The sequence below is a fragment of the Hyla sarda genome, chromosome 10, assembly GCF_029499605.1.
Source record: "Hyla sarda isolate aHylSar1 chromosome 10, aHylSar1.hap1, whole genome shotgun sequence".
Lineage (NCBI taxonomy): Eukaryota > Metazoa > Chordata > Amphibia > Anura > Hylidae > Hyla > Hyla sarda.
In genome coordinates, this window is record NC_079198.1 from 73,487,686 (window position 1) to 73,503,896 (window position 16,211).

The 16,211-nt window shown below is 45.3% G+C and overlaps 1 protein-coding gene across 2 annotated transcripts in view; it reads right to left on the reverse strand.

Annotated features, from left to right (window-relative positions):
* The window catches only part of RNF214 (ring finger protein 214), a 35,641-nt gene that overhangs the window by 11,776 nt on the left and 7,654 nt on the right, over positions 1-16,211 (reverse strand). For both annotated transcript variants that reach the window (XM_056542788.1, XM_056542789.1), the window contains exons 6-9: positions 10,623-10,691; positions 8,843-8,939; positions 6,511-6,599; positions 5,598-5,688 (exon numbers count right to left, since the gene is read on the reverse strand). In XM_056542788.1, the coding sequence (XP_056398763.1) occupies positions 5,598-5,688; positions 6,511-6,599; positions 8,843-8,939; positions 10,623-10,691 (346 nt within the window). The remainder of the gene's footprint in view (positions 1-5,597; positions 5,689-6,510; positions 6,600-8,842; positions 8,940-10,622; positions 10,692-16,211) is intronic.

Consider the following 16,211-nt stretch of genomic DNA (forward strand, 5'->3'; position numbering starts at 1 on the left):
TCCAGCAGTGTGTCTCCTCATGGTGAGTATCAAGTTATGTTATAGGAAATCATATGTATAGAAGCTGATAACCTCTTGAAATGTTAAGGTTATATGTCTATCAGGTAAGTGCACTGGTGGGTGGATCTTTCTATGGGTGTGGGTTATCCTATGTTTTATGGAGACCTTTCATTATCTCACTCATCTATATAGCTATATTTCTTTATTTGTGGTCCTGTCCATTCTCTCAGATGAGGAATGCTGCATAGGAGAAGCCTTTATTGAGGCCTCTCGGTGATAGACACTTAAGTCTGTATATCCATTTAGCTTCTTCCCTTAGAAGCATTCGGTCTATGTTGCCTTTTCTCGGGCCCAATCTCATATTGCAGATACCCCAAAACTTTAGACCAAGTAGGTTGTTGCTGTGCACAGCGTGCATATGTCTTGATATGGGTGTGTCAACTCCTGTCCTAATATTACTTAGGTGTTGACTGATACGTCTCCTGAACTTCTGCGTGGTTTTACCCACGTAGAGTTTTGGGCATTCACATTGGGCAACATAGACTATATTCCTTGTTTTACAATTAATAAACTGTCTGATTTCATACTCCCGTTCATCCACTGGATTTTGGAATTTCTTTGTTTTTGGTAGAAACTTACAGAAACTGCAATTACCACATCCGAAGGACCCCGTTATGCGATTAGACAGCCAAGTGGTAGGTCTGTTCTTTTGCCTCAAGTGGCTGTTGACCAGAATGTCACGCAGATTGGGTCCTTGGCGAAATGTGACCTTGGTTTTTTTTCCCAATCACCTCTTTTAATTCGGGATCTCTATAGAGTAGGTGCCAGTGCCGATTTAGTATTGCCATTATTTTGCCACTTTGGCCATCATATGTGCCTATGCAGCGTATCGGCTGTTGTCTTGCATCGTCTGTCCGTGAGTCTCTAAGTAAGTCTGATCTGGCACTCCCTCTAGCCCGATGGTAGGCTGCTTTGAGATACCTTTTGGGATAACCCCTCTGTCTGAATCTCCTGAATAGTTCATTACACTCATTTTGGAATGAGGTCTCTTCTGAGCAGTTCCTCCTGGCTCTTAGATACTGGCCAGTCGGAACACTTCTCTTTAACGACCAGGGATGCCAACTGGTCCAATGAAGCAAGGAGTTAGAGGATGTCGGCTTCCTGTATATCCTGGTTTGTATACAGTTGTTTTCATCAACAAAGATATTGAGGTCCAGGAAGTTAATTGATCGGCCACCTATTTCATAGGTGAACAACATGCCAATGTTATTGTCATTCAAAACCGAAATAAAATCCTTAAACAGTGCCCCATCACCATCCCACAAGATGAGGACGTCATCAATATAACGTCCCCAAAATAATATGTGCTCTGTGTATGTGCTTAAAGTGTCCCCAAAAACTATAGTGTCCTCCCACCACCCTAAAAAAAGATTTGCATAATTAGGTGCACATGACGCCCCCATTGCTGTGCCTTGTGTTTGGTGATAGAATTTCCCATTGAAGATAAAATAATTATGTGTCAACACAAAGTAAAGAAGTGAATAAACAAAATCATTGTGCTCTGAAAAGTAAGTGCTCCTGGTGCTCAAAAAGTGTTTGACAGCTTCCATGCCTAGCTCGTGGCGAATGTTGCTATATAAGCTTTCCACGTCAATGCTGGCTAATATCATCGATTCTGTGACAGTGATGTCATGAATTTTAGTGAGGGTGTCCTTAGTATCTCGTAAATGTGAAGGTAGTGTAGTCACAAAAGGTGCAAGGACTTCATCAAGGTAGATACTCGCCCCCTGTGTCAGGCAGTCATTACCCGACACAATGGGGCGCCCCTTGATGGGATCGGTGGATTTGTGTGTCTTGGGAAGTGCATAAAACGTGGCTATGGTGGGGCGTGGATTAAACATAAATTTAAATTCTGATTCTGAAATCAATGATTTATCTCTGGCTTCGATCAGTAGCTTCCTGTATTCCTCAAGATACCCATTCGTAGGGTCAGAGCTCAGGATCTCATATTTATCCCTATCCACCAGTAATCGCATCACCATTTCTATGTAATTGGTTTTATTCAAGACCACAATGTTGCCCCCCTTGGCAAGCTTATATAGCAACATTCGCCACGAGCTAGGCATGGAAGCTGTCAAACACTTTTTGAGCACCAGGAGCACTTACTTTTCAGAGCACAATGATTTTGTTTATTCACTTCTTTACTTTGTGTTGACACATAATTATTTTATCTTCAATGGGAAATTCTATCACCAAACACAAGGCACAGCAATGGGGGCGTCATGTGCACCTAATTATGCAAATCTTTTTTTAGGGTGGTGGGTGGACACTTTAAGCACATACACAGAGCACATATTATTTTGGGGACGTTATATTGATGACGTCCTCATCTTGTGGGATGGTGATGGGGCACTGTTTAAGGATTTTATTTCGGTTTTGAATGACAATAACATTGGCATGTTGTTCACCTATGAAATAGGTGGCCGATCAATTAACTTCCTGGACCTCAATATCTTTGTTGATGAAAACAACTGTATACAAACCAGGATATACAGGAAGCCGACATCCTCTAACTCCTTGCTTCATTGGACCAGTTGGCATCCCTGGTCGTTAAAGAGAAGTGTTCCGACTGGCCAGTATCTAAGAGCCAGGAGGAACTGCTCAGAAGAGACCTCATTCCAAAATGAGTGTAATGAACTATTCAGGAGATTCAGACAGAGGGGTTATCCCAAAAGGTATCTCAAAGCAGCCTACCATCGGGCTAGAGGGAGTGCCAGATCAGACTTACTTAGAGACTCACGGACAGACGATGCAAGACAACAGCCGATACGCTGCATAGGCACATATGATGGCCAAAGTGGCAAAATAATGGCAATACTAATTCGGCACTGGCACCTACTCTATAGAGATCCCGAATTAAAAGAGGTGATTGGGAAAAAACCCAAGGTCACATTTCGCCAAGGACCCAATCTGCGTGACATTCTGGTCAACAGCCACTTGAGGCAAGAGAACAGACCTACCACTTGGCTGTCTAATCGCATAACGGGGTCCTTCGGATGTGGTAATTGCAGTTTCTGTAAGTTTCTACCAAAAACAAAGAAATTCCAAAATCCAGTGGATGAACGGGAGTATGAAATCAGACAGTTTATTAATTGTAAAACAAGGAATATAGTCTATGTTGCCCAATGTGAATGCCCAAAACTCTACGTGGGTAAAACCACGCAGAAGTTCAGGAGACGTATCAGTCAACACCTAAGTAATATTAGGACAGGAGTTGACACACCCATATCAAGACATATGCACGCTGTGCACAGCAACAACCTACTTGGTCTAAAGTTTTGGGGTATCTGCAATATGAGATTGGGCCCGAGAAAAGGCAACATAGACCGAATGCTTCTAAGGGAAGAAGCTAAATGGATATACAGACTTAAGTGTCTATCACCGAGAGGCCTCAATAAAGGCTTCTCCTATGCAGCATTCCTCATCTGAGAGAATGGACAGGACCACAAATAAAGAAATATAGCTATATAGATGAGTGAGATAATGAAAGGTCTCCATAAAACATAGGATAACCCACACCCATAGAAAGATCCACCCACCAGTGCACTTACCTGATAGACATATAACCTTAACATTTCAAGAGGTTATCAGCTTCTATACATATGATTTCCTATAACATAACTTGATACTCACCATGAGGAGACACACTGCTGGAAAGGATGGAATGATGTGGTTTGATGGCTGGATGGATCATGGGATCGTGTCCGGATGGGCAGACCCTATAACATCTGGAAGAGGGTAACAAAAGGTATTAGAACAACTTTAAGAGTGTAGGACACCGGATATCTGATATGTAGGATACTAGAACAAAGGAAATTATAACCTATATATCTGCCTTTACACTAAATATGATATATAACACTCTCTTGGGGAAACTCATATACATCTTGGGGATAGTACATATCCCGCGTCATACAAAATATGGATTATATCTATATATTTCGAGTTAATACAGGTATTATTCTGGACAGTCTTTGGTACCATTCCTATATAGCCCTGCTAAAGAGCAGATAATTTTGCTAAACAAGATCTGTGGGGCTAATAATCAATTTTTCATCATACACTACCATCATAAAATATTCATATGAAGAAACACTCAATATATCACCTAATACATCATTTATGGGAATACAGTAACTTCTAATACCAGTTGGTCAATAAACAATTATTAATAGAGCTATCCCTAAGCTTTGAATACCCTTGCGCATGCGCAGTGCTCTTCGTGAACATCGGGCTAAGTCCGGGTAATGAACAAGTACGCAAGCGCGATTTCCGGACATGCGCAGTGAGGCGGGATGCCGAAGTGGAGCGCAAACATCAGATGTGTGGAACGCAAACAAGGTATGTGCACGGTCTAAAGCTCAGGATTGGACGTCAATAATCAGATGACATGCGCGTCACCACTCAGCGCCTGTCCGCTATGATGACGGGGAGATAACTCCGGAATGATGATAGGTTGATGAGATATAGGTAATACCAGTAAACAGGACCTGATTGGTCCAAATTAGCGTTACACAGGTGCGCATTAAATAATGAACTTATGATAGGTGGATCTATGAAAGTGGGAGTTCCCTAAAGGTATAAATACTCAGTAGGTAGACCAATGAGTTGATGCCCATTTTCCCTCCTGAGGACGCTACGGAAGTAGTGAAACATGTAGAGGGGGCATTTTCAGCATTTTAATATCGTCAGCTTGTGCGTGCAATATACTGTGGAACTGCAGTCCACATATGGACCAATTCATTTACCAGTGATAACTGGATGAAATATAAATAACACTATTAAGCACACACAAGCCCGTAGTTTTTAAATTATATACTCACCTTATAAATTCTTTTAATAACACATGAATAAAGGTTAAATTTTAGGGGTGGGAGATAATAAGGGTTTCAGTGACCCTGGGCTTCCCAGGGTCAAAAGTTCTTTGATTAATTTTCACCCTAACCCATCCTGGGAATTGGTTGTTGCGGTTATGACATCATGAGGGGGCGGGACTATGACACACCAGCTCCTGGCGCCGGCTCCAGCTTTCTGAACAGTTTGCTCCAAACGCTGAGCAGAGGAGTACCCCTTTAACTACTTATGGTCTTGTTGCTACCTCTGGTAAAATTTAAAGTGTTGTCCAATTCAGAAAACTCATTTTGTAACACCATATCAGAGAAATCTGGAGAGAATATATAGAGGTGGGGGATGATTATGATGCTCAGCTTTTGACCAGGATACACATTTACTACAATGGGTATCTCTCGCTTTGAAAGACTTGTCCTGCCCAGCTCTACATGGGGACTGTGTAATGCTTCATTTATCCTTTGGTGGCACTGTCAGGAAATACTTACTGCCAAGATGTCTTGCAGATAATACAGCTGATTGCCTGGGATCCCAAAAGGCAGACACTTTATGTTCAGCCTATAGTCTAGCAAATTCGGAAGGGTCCACATGGTAAAAATGTAATTTACATATTAATAAAGAGTAAACCGCCCTATCATAACCCCGGTCAGTCTTTTGCTCAGGAGTGTTTGAGAGAAGTCATCACACACCTGAAGATTTGACTTCATTTGCTGAATACCGGAAAGCCTGGCATCCCACCGTTGCTTTAGCTGAATCCATTCCAAATTAGGAGGAGCCACCCTTGGAAGAGAGATATATAATTTTTATTGAATATATATATATATACACACTTTTTTATTCATTTATTCATTATTCATGGCTAAATCTTGAAACTTATTATCGGTATCACACTAAACTATGAGACAGATACAATTTTATGTCTGACACAAAATTTTGTCACTCTTGGATAAAATCGACACTCTAGAAAACATCTGAGCCACATTTAGTAGCCCTCAGATAATTCTGCATCCTCGTGGTCTGCCCACTGCATATTTCATTGCAATGCAACTTTAGTCAATAGGGGGAAAAGAGGGGTTCAAAGCTGACATATCGCACATGACTATGATGCATCCACACCAGAATTTATTTTTAGTGAAATACATAAGGGCAACATCCTTCAGTACTTTATAGTAATTGGCATCAGTCACAGTTACCAGTAAGGCTCACAGTCTGACTTACCTCCAGTACAAATGATAAGACTATCAATATCTGAAAATGAAGCACACATATGTACCAATAATGATACACGTGGAAGTAAGTGATCCTACGGGCAGTCATTTTTTCGTGTGTGATGACTGGAATATTTAATTGTATCATGTTCATGTAATCTGTAATAATCATTCTATTAGACAAGGTCTTGTGGTACATGGGCTCCTATATGTAAATCTTATAAAGCAGCCAGAAGATGATACATCATAAGGTATATCCACTAATGAGGCAAGATCATACATAGTGCATTAGTTCTGCTGAAGTTAAACCTAATAGCCATCTAGCCAAAAGTAGAAAAAAAAAAAAAATAACATATAGAAATGATTTACATGCATGTCCTGATACTTCCCATACCTCAGATATGAAAGTGTGACCTCAGCTTCCTTTTCTGCCTCCTCTAATGATATGAGTAATAGGTCTCTTCGACTCTCCAGGGACATGACCTATTGTGGAAATGACTACATATTAGCCTAGTATAATAGACAGTTTACTTATTTCACCCAGACAAGTTTTCACACACACATATTAGGGAAACTCAATCTTTTAAGGGACATTTCTATCAGAAAAGTGTATTTTTTAACTAAATATCCATTACTATAATCCACAAACTCGTTTTATTTATGACTATCAAGTTTGTACATCAAAGAATTGAAATATTGAATGATATTAGCATGTAATTTAAAAAGTCTTTCATATGGCTCGACCATCGTGCAGTCAGGGCTGGATCATTAGTGCAGCTCTTTACTGTAACCATTGTCAACTGTAGCACTCCTCTGTGCTCACTCCTGTCCTATCAGACCGCAGCATGGAAACAGAGAGGAGGGGTTTAGAGTACAGCCTGCAGTCATTGGATGAAGAGACCTAGCAAGGCAGAGCAGACTTAGGGAGGATGTGAATGTATGGTAAATGAGGGTGAGCTCACTGCTTGACTCAGACACAACCTTATCTGAGCAGTAGATGTCAGAATAAGTGAGCAGCAGAACAGAGGGGTTTGTGAGCCAAATACAAAAGCTAAACGTGAAAGACATGAAAACAATCTGCATGACCTATGAGGAACATATGTGAGCATTATTTTTTTCTGTGATATGATAGGTATGCTTTAAAGAGGACCTGTGGCTTCTCCTGACCTGCTTTAATAAATACTTGTATTTCCTATGAAATATCAATCCTAGAACATCTTTCCCTATGGCTCTGTATGGTGCCATTAATCCGTTCCTCCTAAACATTTATGAATATAGTAACCCATACCCCTCCTCTTTATTCACCCATATCCCTTCCCTTTATCCATATCTCTTTCTCTCCTTAGGCTTAATATGATGGGCATATGTCTTTTTTGAATCATACTAACTACCGTGTTTCCCCGAAAATACACCCTACCCCGAAAATAGGCCCTAGCTGGATTATGGGGGTGGGCTGCAATATAAGCCCTACCCCAAAAATAAGACCTAGACCAGTGGTCTCCAACCTGCGGACCTCCAGATTTTGCAAATGTTTGCAACATCTGGAGGTCCGCAGGTTGAAGACCACTGACCTAGACAATGTCCGGGCTGCAAATATTAAAAAACAAACTTTAACTTACCTTCGTCCTCCGTTCCCCCGTTGCTAAGGAACCGGCCTCACTGTCCTCCGCTGTTCTCGCTGTGGTCCTGGTGTTGGGACGTCACAGAGCCTTCAGCCTATCACCGGCCGCAGCGATGTCCGGCTGATGATAGGCTAAACCCACTGTGATGTAAGAAGCCGGCTGGCTTCTTACATGACAGTCGGCTCAGCCTATCATCGGCGGAGGCGGGACATCGTTGCGGCCGGTGATAGGCTGATGATAGGCAGCCCGAGCACAGGAATAGATACAGCGCAGCGGCTGATAATTATTTTGGGGGGGAGAGAAGCTGCGCTCGCGGATGACAAACGATTATTACCCCGATGTGGGGTATTGGGCTGATAAACCGGCGGGAAAGGGGGTAGAGACATTGGGGGGCAGAGCTGCGCCCATCACATGATAATAATGTGGGGAGGGGGGGTGTAAATACCGTGGAACTGCCATGTTGTTTAATGTGCAAACCGTACTGTAAATAAGTAAGCCCCAGGAAGGATGGTGGCACGAAAGGGCACTGGCACCTTCCCTTTCTGGCAAGAGGAATAAGCTATATTAAATGTAATACAAGTGATGGTACATATCTTGGAAAATAATAAGAGGCTGTGAACAGGAGAAAGAGGAAAGTCGGGAAATCGAAAGGAGGTGGAGATGAATGGTGGGGCAGGGCCTAAACTGGAAATTGAGCAAAATTTAGGGGATTTTGGGGGGGGGGGGGTTCTCTCTTTTTCTTATGTGATGAAGTAGTAATATTGTAATTGAGATATAAAGGAATGATAATATAAAGATTTAAAGAAAAAAACATCTAGTAGGTATAAGAGAAGATGCTTTAAGAAAGTTATTTCACAAGGAAAGGTTTAACAGTTTTTTGTAAATGTTGTTAATTAAATTACATTTATTTGATTATTAGTAAACATCACAACTGTCCATGTTCTATATGGGAACAATACGTAGGGGATTCCCTCTAAAATAATTTTACTCATTATGACAAGAACAATAAATATAACAGGCTAAAATTTTATATCTGCAGCAAGTTTTAATTTAAATACAAAATGTTATGATCCATGAGAACACATATCGGGTACCTGCCCATACCTCAGCTCTTTTGGCATACTCTATTTGCTCTACTGCAATCTGGTTAATTTCACTGTCTTTTTTTCTCAGTACAGTCAATTCAGTGTCCCACTCTTTCCTGTGAAACAAGTAAAATATTAATGTTGGTAATGCATTCTAAAATCTGATTTAATATTAAAATGCATTACATGCATCACATTGGCCCTCATTTACTAAGAGTTTTGTGTAGGTTTCTTTGTGGGTTTAAATTCCCTACAATTTATTTCCCACGGTATTTACTAAGGTTTCCCACATTCTGCACTTTCCCTATACTTTGCTTTTTTTATACTTGCTGCTGCTCTGTCTGGTTTTCCTCAGCTCAAATCCACCACATTTTAGAGAGAAACCTTAGTAAATATGTTGGGTTTTAGTGAAAATGTCGGGAACACGCATTTTTTTTGGTGACCACGCCCCATTTTCCCAACGGCCACGCCCCTTTTTCGGGTTTTCTTAGCAAAATGGAGAGTTAGTCAGGTTTTTTTCAATTCTGACGCAAATTCTGGCGCATACAGAATTTCTGGCGCACAACCTGACAAAACATGTCGGGTTTGCATTAGTAAATGAGGGCCATTGTCTCTAAGCTAACATATTGGCCCTCATTTACTATTGCAAACCCGACATGTTTTGTCGGGTTGTGCGCCAGTTTGTCGCATTGCGCCAGAAACTCTGTCTGCGCCAGATTTTGCGCCAGAATTGAAAAAAATCCCCATTAACTCTCCATTTTGCTAAGAAAACCTGAAAAAGGGCGTGGCCGCTGGGGAAAGGGGTGTGGTCTCAGAAAAGGGGCTGTTCTCAACATTTTCACAAAAAAAACACAACATATTTACTAAGGTTTCCACATAAAATGTGGTGGATTTGAGCTGAGGAAAACCAGACAGATCAGAGCATGTGTAAAAAAAAAAAAGCAAAATGTAGGGAAAGTGGAAAATGTAGGGAAACATTGGTAAACAACGTGGAAAATAAATTGTAGGGAATTAAAACCCACAAAGAAACCTACACAACACTCTTAGAAAATAAGGGCCATTGTGTGTAGCAAATAAATTGGCATAAGCTATAGTAGCTGTAGTGAAATTCATCCATGCCAGCTGTACATTGCTTCCAGATAGAGCAGTGTTTCCCAACCAGGGTGCCTCCAGCTGTTGCAAAACTGCAACTCCCAGTATGCCCGGACAGCCGGTGGCTGTCCGGGCATGCTGCGAGTTGTACTTTCGCAGCAGATGGAGGCACCCTGGTTGGGAAACACTGAGATAGAGTAACACTGCAACCGTTTCAGTCCAAAGCACCAAACTATACTGTGTCCATCATGTCCATATCCTAAGAACAAAGCAAAAGGCATGAAAAATCCTATCGAGCAAAAGAGAGAAGTTGTGCCAGAAAAAGGAAGTAACCACCATCTCTACGCTCAGGTCTTGCTGCACTTCTCCACATTGCAACTACAACACCAAGAAGAAAAAGTTGAGAAATTATGGAAATCAATGGCTCAATATTGAAATGTCAAAGCTTTTGTGAAATGATAGTAACACTTTGGAGGCACCAGGTACTGTTCTCTTGAGGAATTGCTGGTCAGAGGGATCATTTCTCATTTACAACAGGGAAAAAACTGAAAAGCCATAAATAAAAACCCTTATCCAAAACTGCTATATTTTTGAAGTTTATAAAACTAACTTCATGCTGATATTTCATGTTGTGATGCAGGGTTGCTTTAAGGTGAACAAAGGTCATTTACAAAAGTGTTAAGAAGGACCTGAATATGATCACTTACCTCTCTGTTGCTTGCTCAGCAAGTAAATCTGTGATTTTTTGCTCAGCCTCATTGTGTTCTTTCTGAAGGCTGTAATAAAAGAATATTTTAGAAGTTCATCTTCTGACATGCCTGAGATCACTAGGAGTGCAGCAACTGGGACCCCCTACCCGTGTCAGGAAAAAGTGGGTCCAAATCCTTGGCAAGTTTCTCTTTTTTTAATGCGAGGTGGAAATTCATTGTTCGGTCACACGCCAATAAAAACAATGGCCCAGATTTACTAAGATTGTGGGGTTTCCAGAATCCCTATGCATTAGGGTTTTCCTTTCATATTCCATTAGATTTAGTATGTCTGGTTATATATGGTTAGCTTAGCCTGAAAATTGACCACTTTAACCCCTTAAGGACTCAGTCCATTTAGGCTTTAAAGGGGTATTCCAGGAAAAAACTTTTATACTATATATATATCTCAACTGGCTCCAGAAAGTTAAACAGATTTGTAAATGACTTCTATTAAAAAATCTAAATCCTTCCAATAATTATCAGCTGCTGAAGTTGAGTTGTTTTCTGTCTGACAACAGTGCTCTCTTCTGAAACCTGTCTGTCTCAGGAACTGCACAGAGTAGAAGAGATTTGCTATGGGGATTTGCTTCTACTCTGGACAGTTCCCGAGACACGTGTCATCAGAGAGCACTTAGACAGAAAAGAACAACTCAACTTCAGCAGCTAATAAGTACTGAAAGGATTAAGATTTATTAAAAGAAGTAATTAGAGATGAGCAAAGTTACAGTAATTCGACTCATCACGAACTTCTCGGCTCGGCAGATAAGCAGTCAGGCAGACGGTCGATCCACTACCGCCTGCAGCACTTTACGACCCAGACTAGCATCAGCCGATGCGAAAGTATGAACTCGGTAAAACCTCGAGAAAGTGTGCAAAGACGACCAGGTAGCCGCCTTGCAAATCTGCAAGGCCGAGGCTCTATTCTGGAGAGCCCAGGATGCCCCAACAGAACGGGTAGAATGAGCCACAACCCCGAAAGGAGGAATCTTCCCCTTACAGCGATAGGCTTCCGAAATGGCAGACCGAATCCACCGAGAAATGGTGGCCATGGAAGCAGGTTGACCCTTACGACGACCTTCCGTAAGGACGAAAAAGGAATTACACTGACGAAACGAAGAAGTGATGGAGAGATAAGACCGAACAGCCCGAACTACATCCAGCTTGTGTAGTAAGCGCTCCTTAGGATGAGAAGGAGCAGGACAAAAAGACGGGAGGACAATGTCCTCATTGAGATGAAAGGCCGAGACCACCTTAGGTAAAAAGGAAGGATCTGGCTGGAAAACAACCTTATCCTGGTGGATCACCAGAAACGGAGAATGGCAGGAAAGAGCTGCCAGTTCAGACACCCTCCGGATGGAGGTGAAAGCAACACAAAACGCCACTTTCCAAGAAAGGAGGCGGAGAGACACCTCTCTGAGGGTCTCAAAGGGTGCACCCTGGAGGGCACTCAGAACCAAATTCAAGTCCCAAGGGGGAGAGGGTGACCGATAAGGAGGAACAGCGTGCGCCACTCCTTGAAGGAAGGTCCGGACATGAGAATTAGAAGCCAGGGGCCGCTGGAAAAGAACAGCAAGGGCCGAAATCTGACCTTTAAGTCAACTGAGAGACAACCCTAGTTCCAACCCCGACTGCAAAAAGGAGAGAAGACGGGGAACAGAGAAGGTTGCCAGGGAGAAGTCCTGAGCTTCACATCAACGAAAATAAGACCGCCAAGTACGGTGGTAAATTCTTGCGGAGGAGGGCTTACGAGCCTTGAGCATAGTGTGAATGACTTGGGAAGAGAACCCGCGGGCCCTCAAAACCGCGGTCTCAACCGCCACGCCATCAAATGCAGCGACTGTAAATTGGGGTGGCAAAGAGGACCCTGAGAGAGTAGGTACGGGCGGAGCGGAAGGCGCAGTGGAGCGTCGACCAGGAGCCTGACTACGTCGGCGTACCACGACCTTCGGGGCCAATCTGGAGCTACCAGAATGGCAGGAACGCCCTCTGCCTTGAGCTTCCTCAGCACCCTGGGAAGGAGCGGAAGATGAGGGAACATATAGGGTAGGGAAAACCCCGCCCAAGGAATCACTAGGGCGTCCACGGCCAGGGCCTGAGAGTCCCGGGACTTGGACACAAAAGGAAGGATCTTCCGATTATGCCGGGACGCGAAGAGGTCCATGTCCGGAATGCCCCAGAGGTCGCTGAGCTGCGCGAAGACCTCCGGAAGTAGAGACCACTCGCCGGGGTCGGGTGAGGACCGACTGAGGAAGTCCACTTCCCAGTTGGGCACTCCCGGAATGTGAATCGCCGAAATGGCCGGAACCTTGCTCTCCGCCCAGGAGAGAATCTTGGTCACCTCGGCCATGGCTGCCCAGCTGCGAGTGCCGCCCTGTCGATTTATGTACGCCACAGCCGTGGCGTTGTCCGACTGAACGCGGACAGGACGGGACTGAAGACGGGACTCCCAATGAAGAAGACAAAGAAGAAACGCCCGTAATTCCAATATGTTTATCGGAAGAAGGGTCTCCTGGGGAGACCAGAGTCCCTGAACCGTCAAATCCCTGAACACGCCGCCCCAGCCTGACAGGCTGGCATCCGTTGTTACAACCTGCCAGTGAAGGGGAAGAAACGACTGCCCTTGGAGAAGAAGGGAGGAGCAGAGCCACCAGAGCAGAGACTGACGGACTCTGCGAGGGAGAACAATCTGACGATCGAGGGACAGAGGAGACCTGTTCCATCGAGAGAGAATCGCCAGTTGAAGGGGGCGGTAATGAAACTGGGCAAAGGGTACGGCCTCCATAGTTGCCACCATTCGATCAAGGACTTCCATACAAGTGCGGATGGAGAATGATACCTGGGTCCGAAGGGAGCGGACCCCGACCGGAGCGCCAGACGTTTGTCCGGCGGAAGACAAATTCGGGCAGAGGCCGTGTCGAATCGAAGTCCCAGGAAGGTTAGAGACTGGGTATGACGGAGGACTGACTTGACCGGTTGACTATCCACCCGAAGCGAATCAGAGTGTGGAGAGCGACGTCCAGATTCTCCAGAGTCTGGGCTCTGGTTGGAGCCTTGATGAGAAGGTCGTCCAGATAGGGTATCACCGAGATTCCCCTCGACCATAATAGGCCCATCACTGGCGCAAGGATCTTTGTAAAGACCCGAGGAGCCGTGGCTATACCGAAGGGGAGGGCTACGAATTGAAAATGCCCCTCCAGAACCACAAAGCGGAGGTACCGATGATGGCCCGGAAATATTGGCACATGGAGGTAGGCATCCTTGATGTCCATCGATGAAGGGAACTCCCCTTGTTCCAGGGACGCCACCACCGAACGGAGAGATTCCATTCGGAAGTGGCAGATGAGAAGGTGACGGTTGAGACGCTTGAGGTCTAGGATTGGTCGCACAGAACCGTCCTTCTTGGGGACCACAAAAAGATTTGAATAGAAATCCCGAAACCGTTCCCCTGGAGAAACGGGAACGATAACCCCCTGGAGAAGCAGAGACTGGAGAGCCGCTCGAAATTTCTTCGCCAGAGGAGGAGACCGCGGGGCCCGGGATCGAAAAAAGTGATCCCTCGGAAGGGAGGCGAATACGATTCGGTAACCGTTGGACACCACGTCCCTGACCCAAGAGTCCCTAAAGTGTGAGGTCCAGATGTCTCGAAAAAGCAAGAGATGACCTCCCACCCGAGAAGAAACCGCGGGTGGGGGCTTCACTTCATGTAGAAGAGGGTTTGCGGTTGCCCGATTTGGGCGCAAAACGTCCGGACCGGTTGGAGTCCGACTTCCAAGGCGGGCGTGCCCGGAACGAGGGAGCCTTCTTGTCCCGCAAGGGCGCCTGCCCGGACCTTTTGCTGGAGCCAGAGGTCCCAAAGGACCAAAAGGAAAAGGACTTCCTTTGAGGTAACAAGGAACTCTTACCTCCCGTTGCCTCAGAGATAATCTCATCAAGGCGTTTGCCAAAAAGACGGCCACCCGTAAAAGGAAGCTCAGTGAGAGACCTTTTGGAAGCGACATCCGCATTCCAAGCTTTAAGCCACATAGAGCGGCAGAGAGCCACTAGGTGACCCACAGCAAAAGGCAGAACAACGGGCTGACTGCATGGAAGCTGCGCACAGAAAGTCCCCAGCTTTAGAGCATTGGAGAGCCAGAGCAGATAGATCCTCTGGGGGGGATCCTGCTAAGATATCCTGATGAAGCTTTTGGCACCACTCCGACAGGGCCTTGGACACCCATGTTGAGGCGAAGATGGGAAGAAGAGAAGAGCCAGCCGCTTCAGAAGCAAACTTCGCTAAAGATTCTACCTTCTTGTCCGTGGGATCCTTGAAGGCAGCGGCATCTGCCAGAGGCAGTTTAGTCGCCTTAGAGATCCGGGAGATTGGTGGATCCACTGAGGGAGGGGAAACCACCTTAGCGACAAAGTCCTTGTCAAATGGATAACGTTCTTGAATTGTCTTGATTCCCGGGAACCTCTTGTCTGGATGTTTCCATGCAGATTCCAGAATGTCGTCAAAGTCAGCGTGAGAGCTGAACCTTTGGGGTGCTGGCTTAGCACGATGAAAGGATACTCCTGGAGTGACATTCGAAGATCCTGGGACCTCTAAGTGAAAGGTGTCTCTTATGGCTGTCACCAATGAGTTCACCGTTGCAATAGAGTCGGCTCGGAAGCCTTGTCCACCAGTTCACCAGGGGAACGGGAATGAGTAGAGGCAGTCCTGGAGGGGGGCGACCCTGACCGGGTACTCGGCTCTGGCGCGGCAGAGCGGCGACTCCGAGAACGTCCTCTGGAGGAGCGACGTTTGTGCCCAGATGACAGGGGGCGCGGGACCCACGAGGGGAACGCCCACGTCTATCTGAAGACTCAATTGAAGAGTCAGACGAGGGACCCCTAGTGCGCTTGTGGGAGCGTGAAGTATGAGGAGACGAGGAGCGGGCCCTCTCAGAGGTCCTGCGAAGGGAAGACCCCTTCAAGGCGGACACCACTTCCCGGGAGCCCTCAGCCACCAAACGGGAGACTTGGTGAAAGTAAGCCGGCACTGAAGCACCCGGCTCGTAGCAGCATCGCGGCTAACAGCCGCGTATAAGGTGCTGCCGGCAAAGTGAAAGCAAGCCGGCGCTGAGAGCGCCCGGCCCGTAACAGTGCCGCGGCTGACAGCTGCATATAAGGTGCTGTGGATGTAGTCGCACCAAACACACACACACACACAACATAAAGTGAAGTGCCCCATATTACATGCCCCCTCAGGTGCCACTGCTCCCCCAGAATAAAGTGCAACCCCTGTATAAGCCAGCCCCATAACCTGAAGGTGGGCCAAAAACAGGGTGTCTCCAGAAGTTGCGAGTACGTACCTATGGAGAAAAGGGGGGGGGGGGGGGGAGTACTTACCTCAGTCAAAAGAACTTACCTAATGGAGTCTTCAGTCAGCTTTAGTTACCTGCATCACGCCTGGCTGCTATGTGCGAGCGAGGCGAGCAGGGAAATAGGGGGACCCGGACCCATGAGGTACCAACCCAGGTGCTGACCGTTGGCGAGGGGGGTGAACAGCGCATATATGCAATGTCTGTG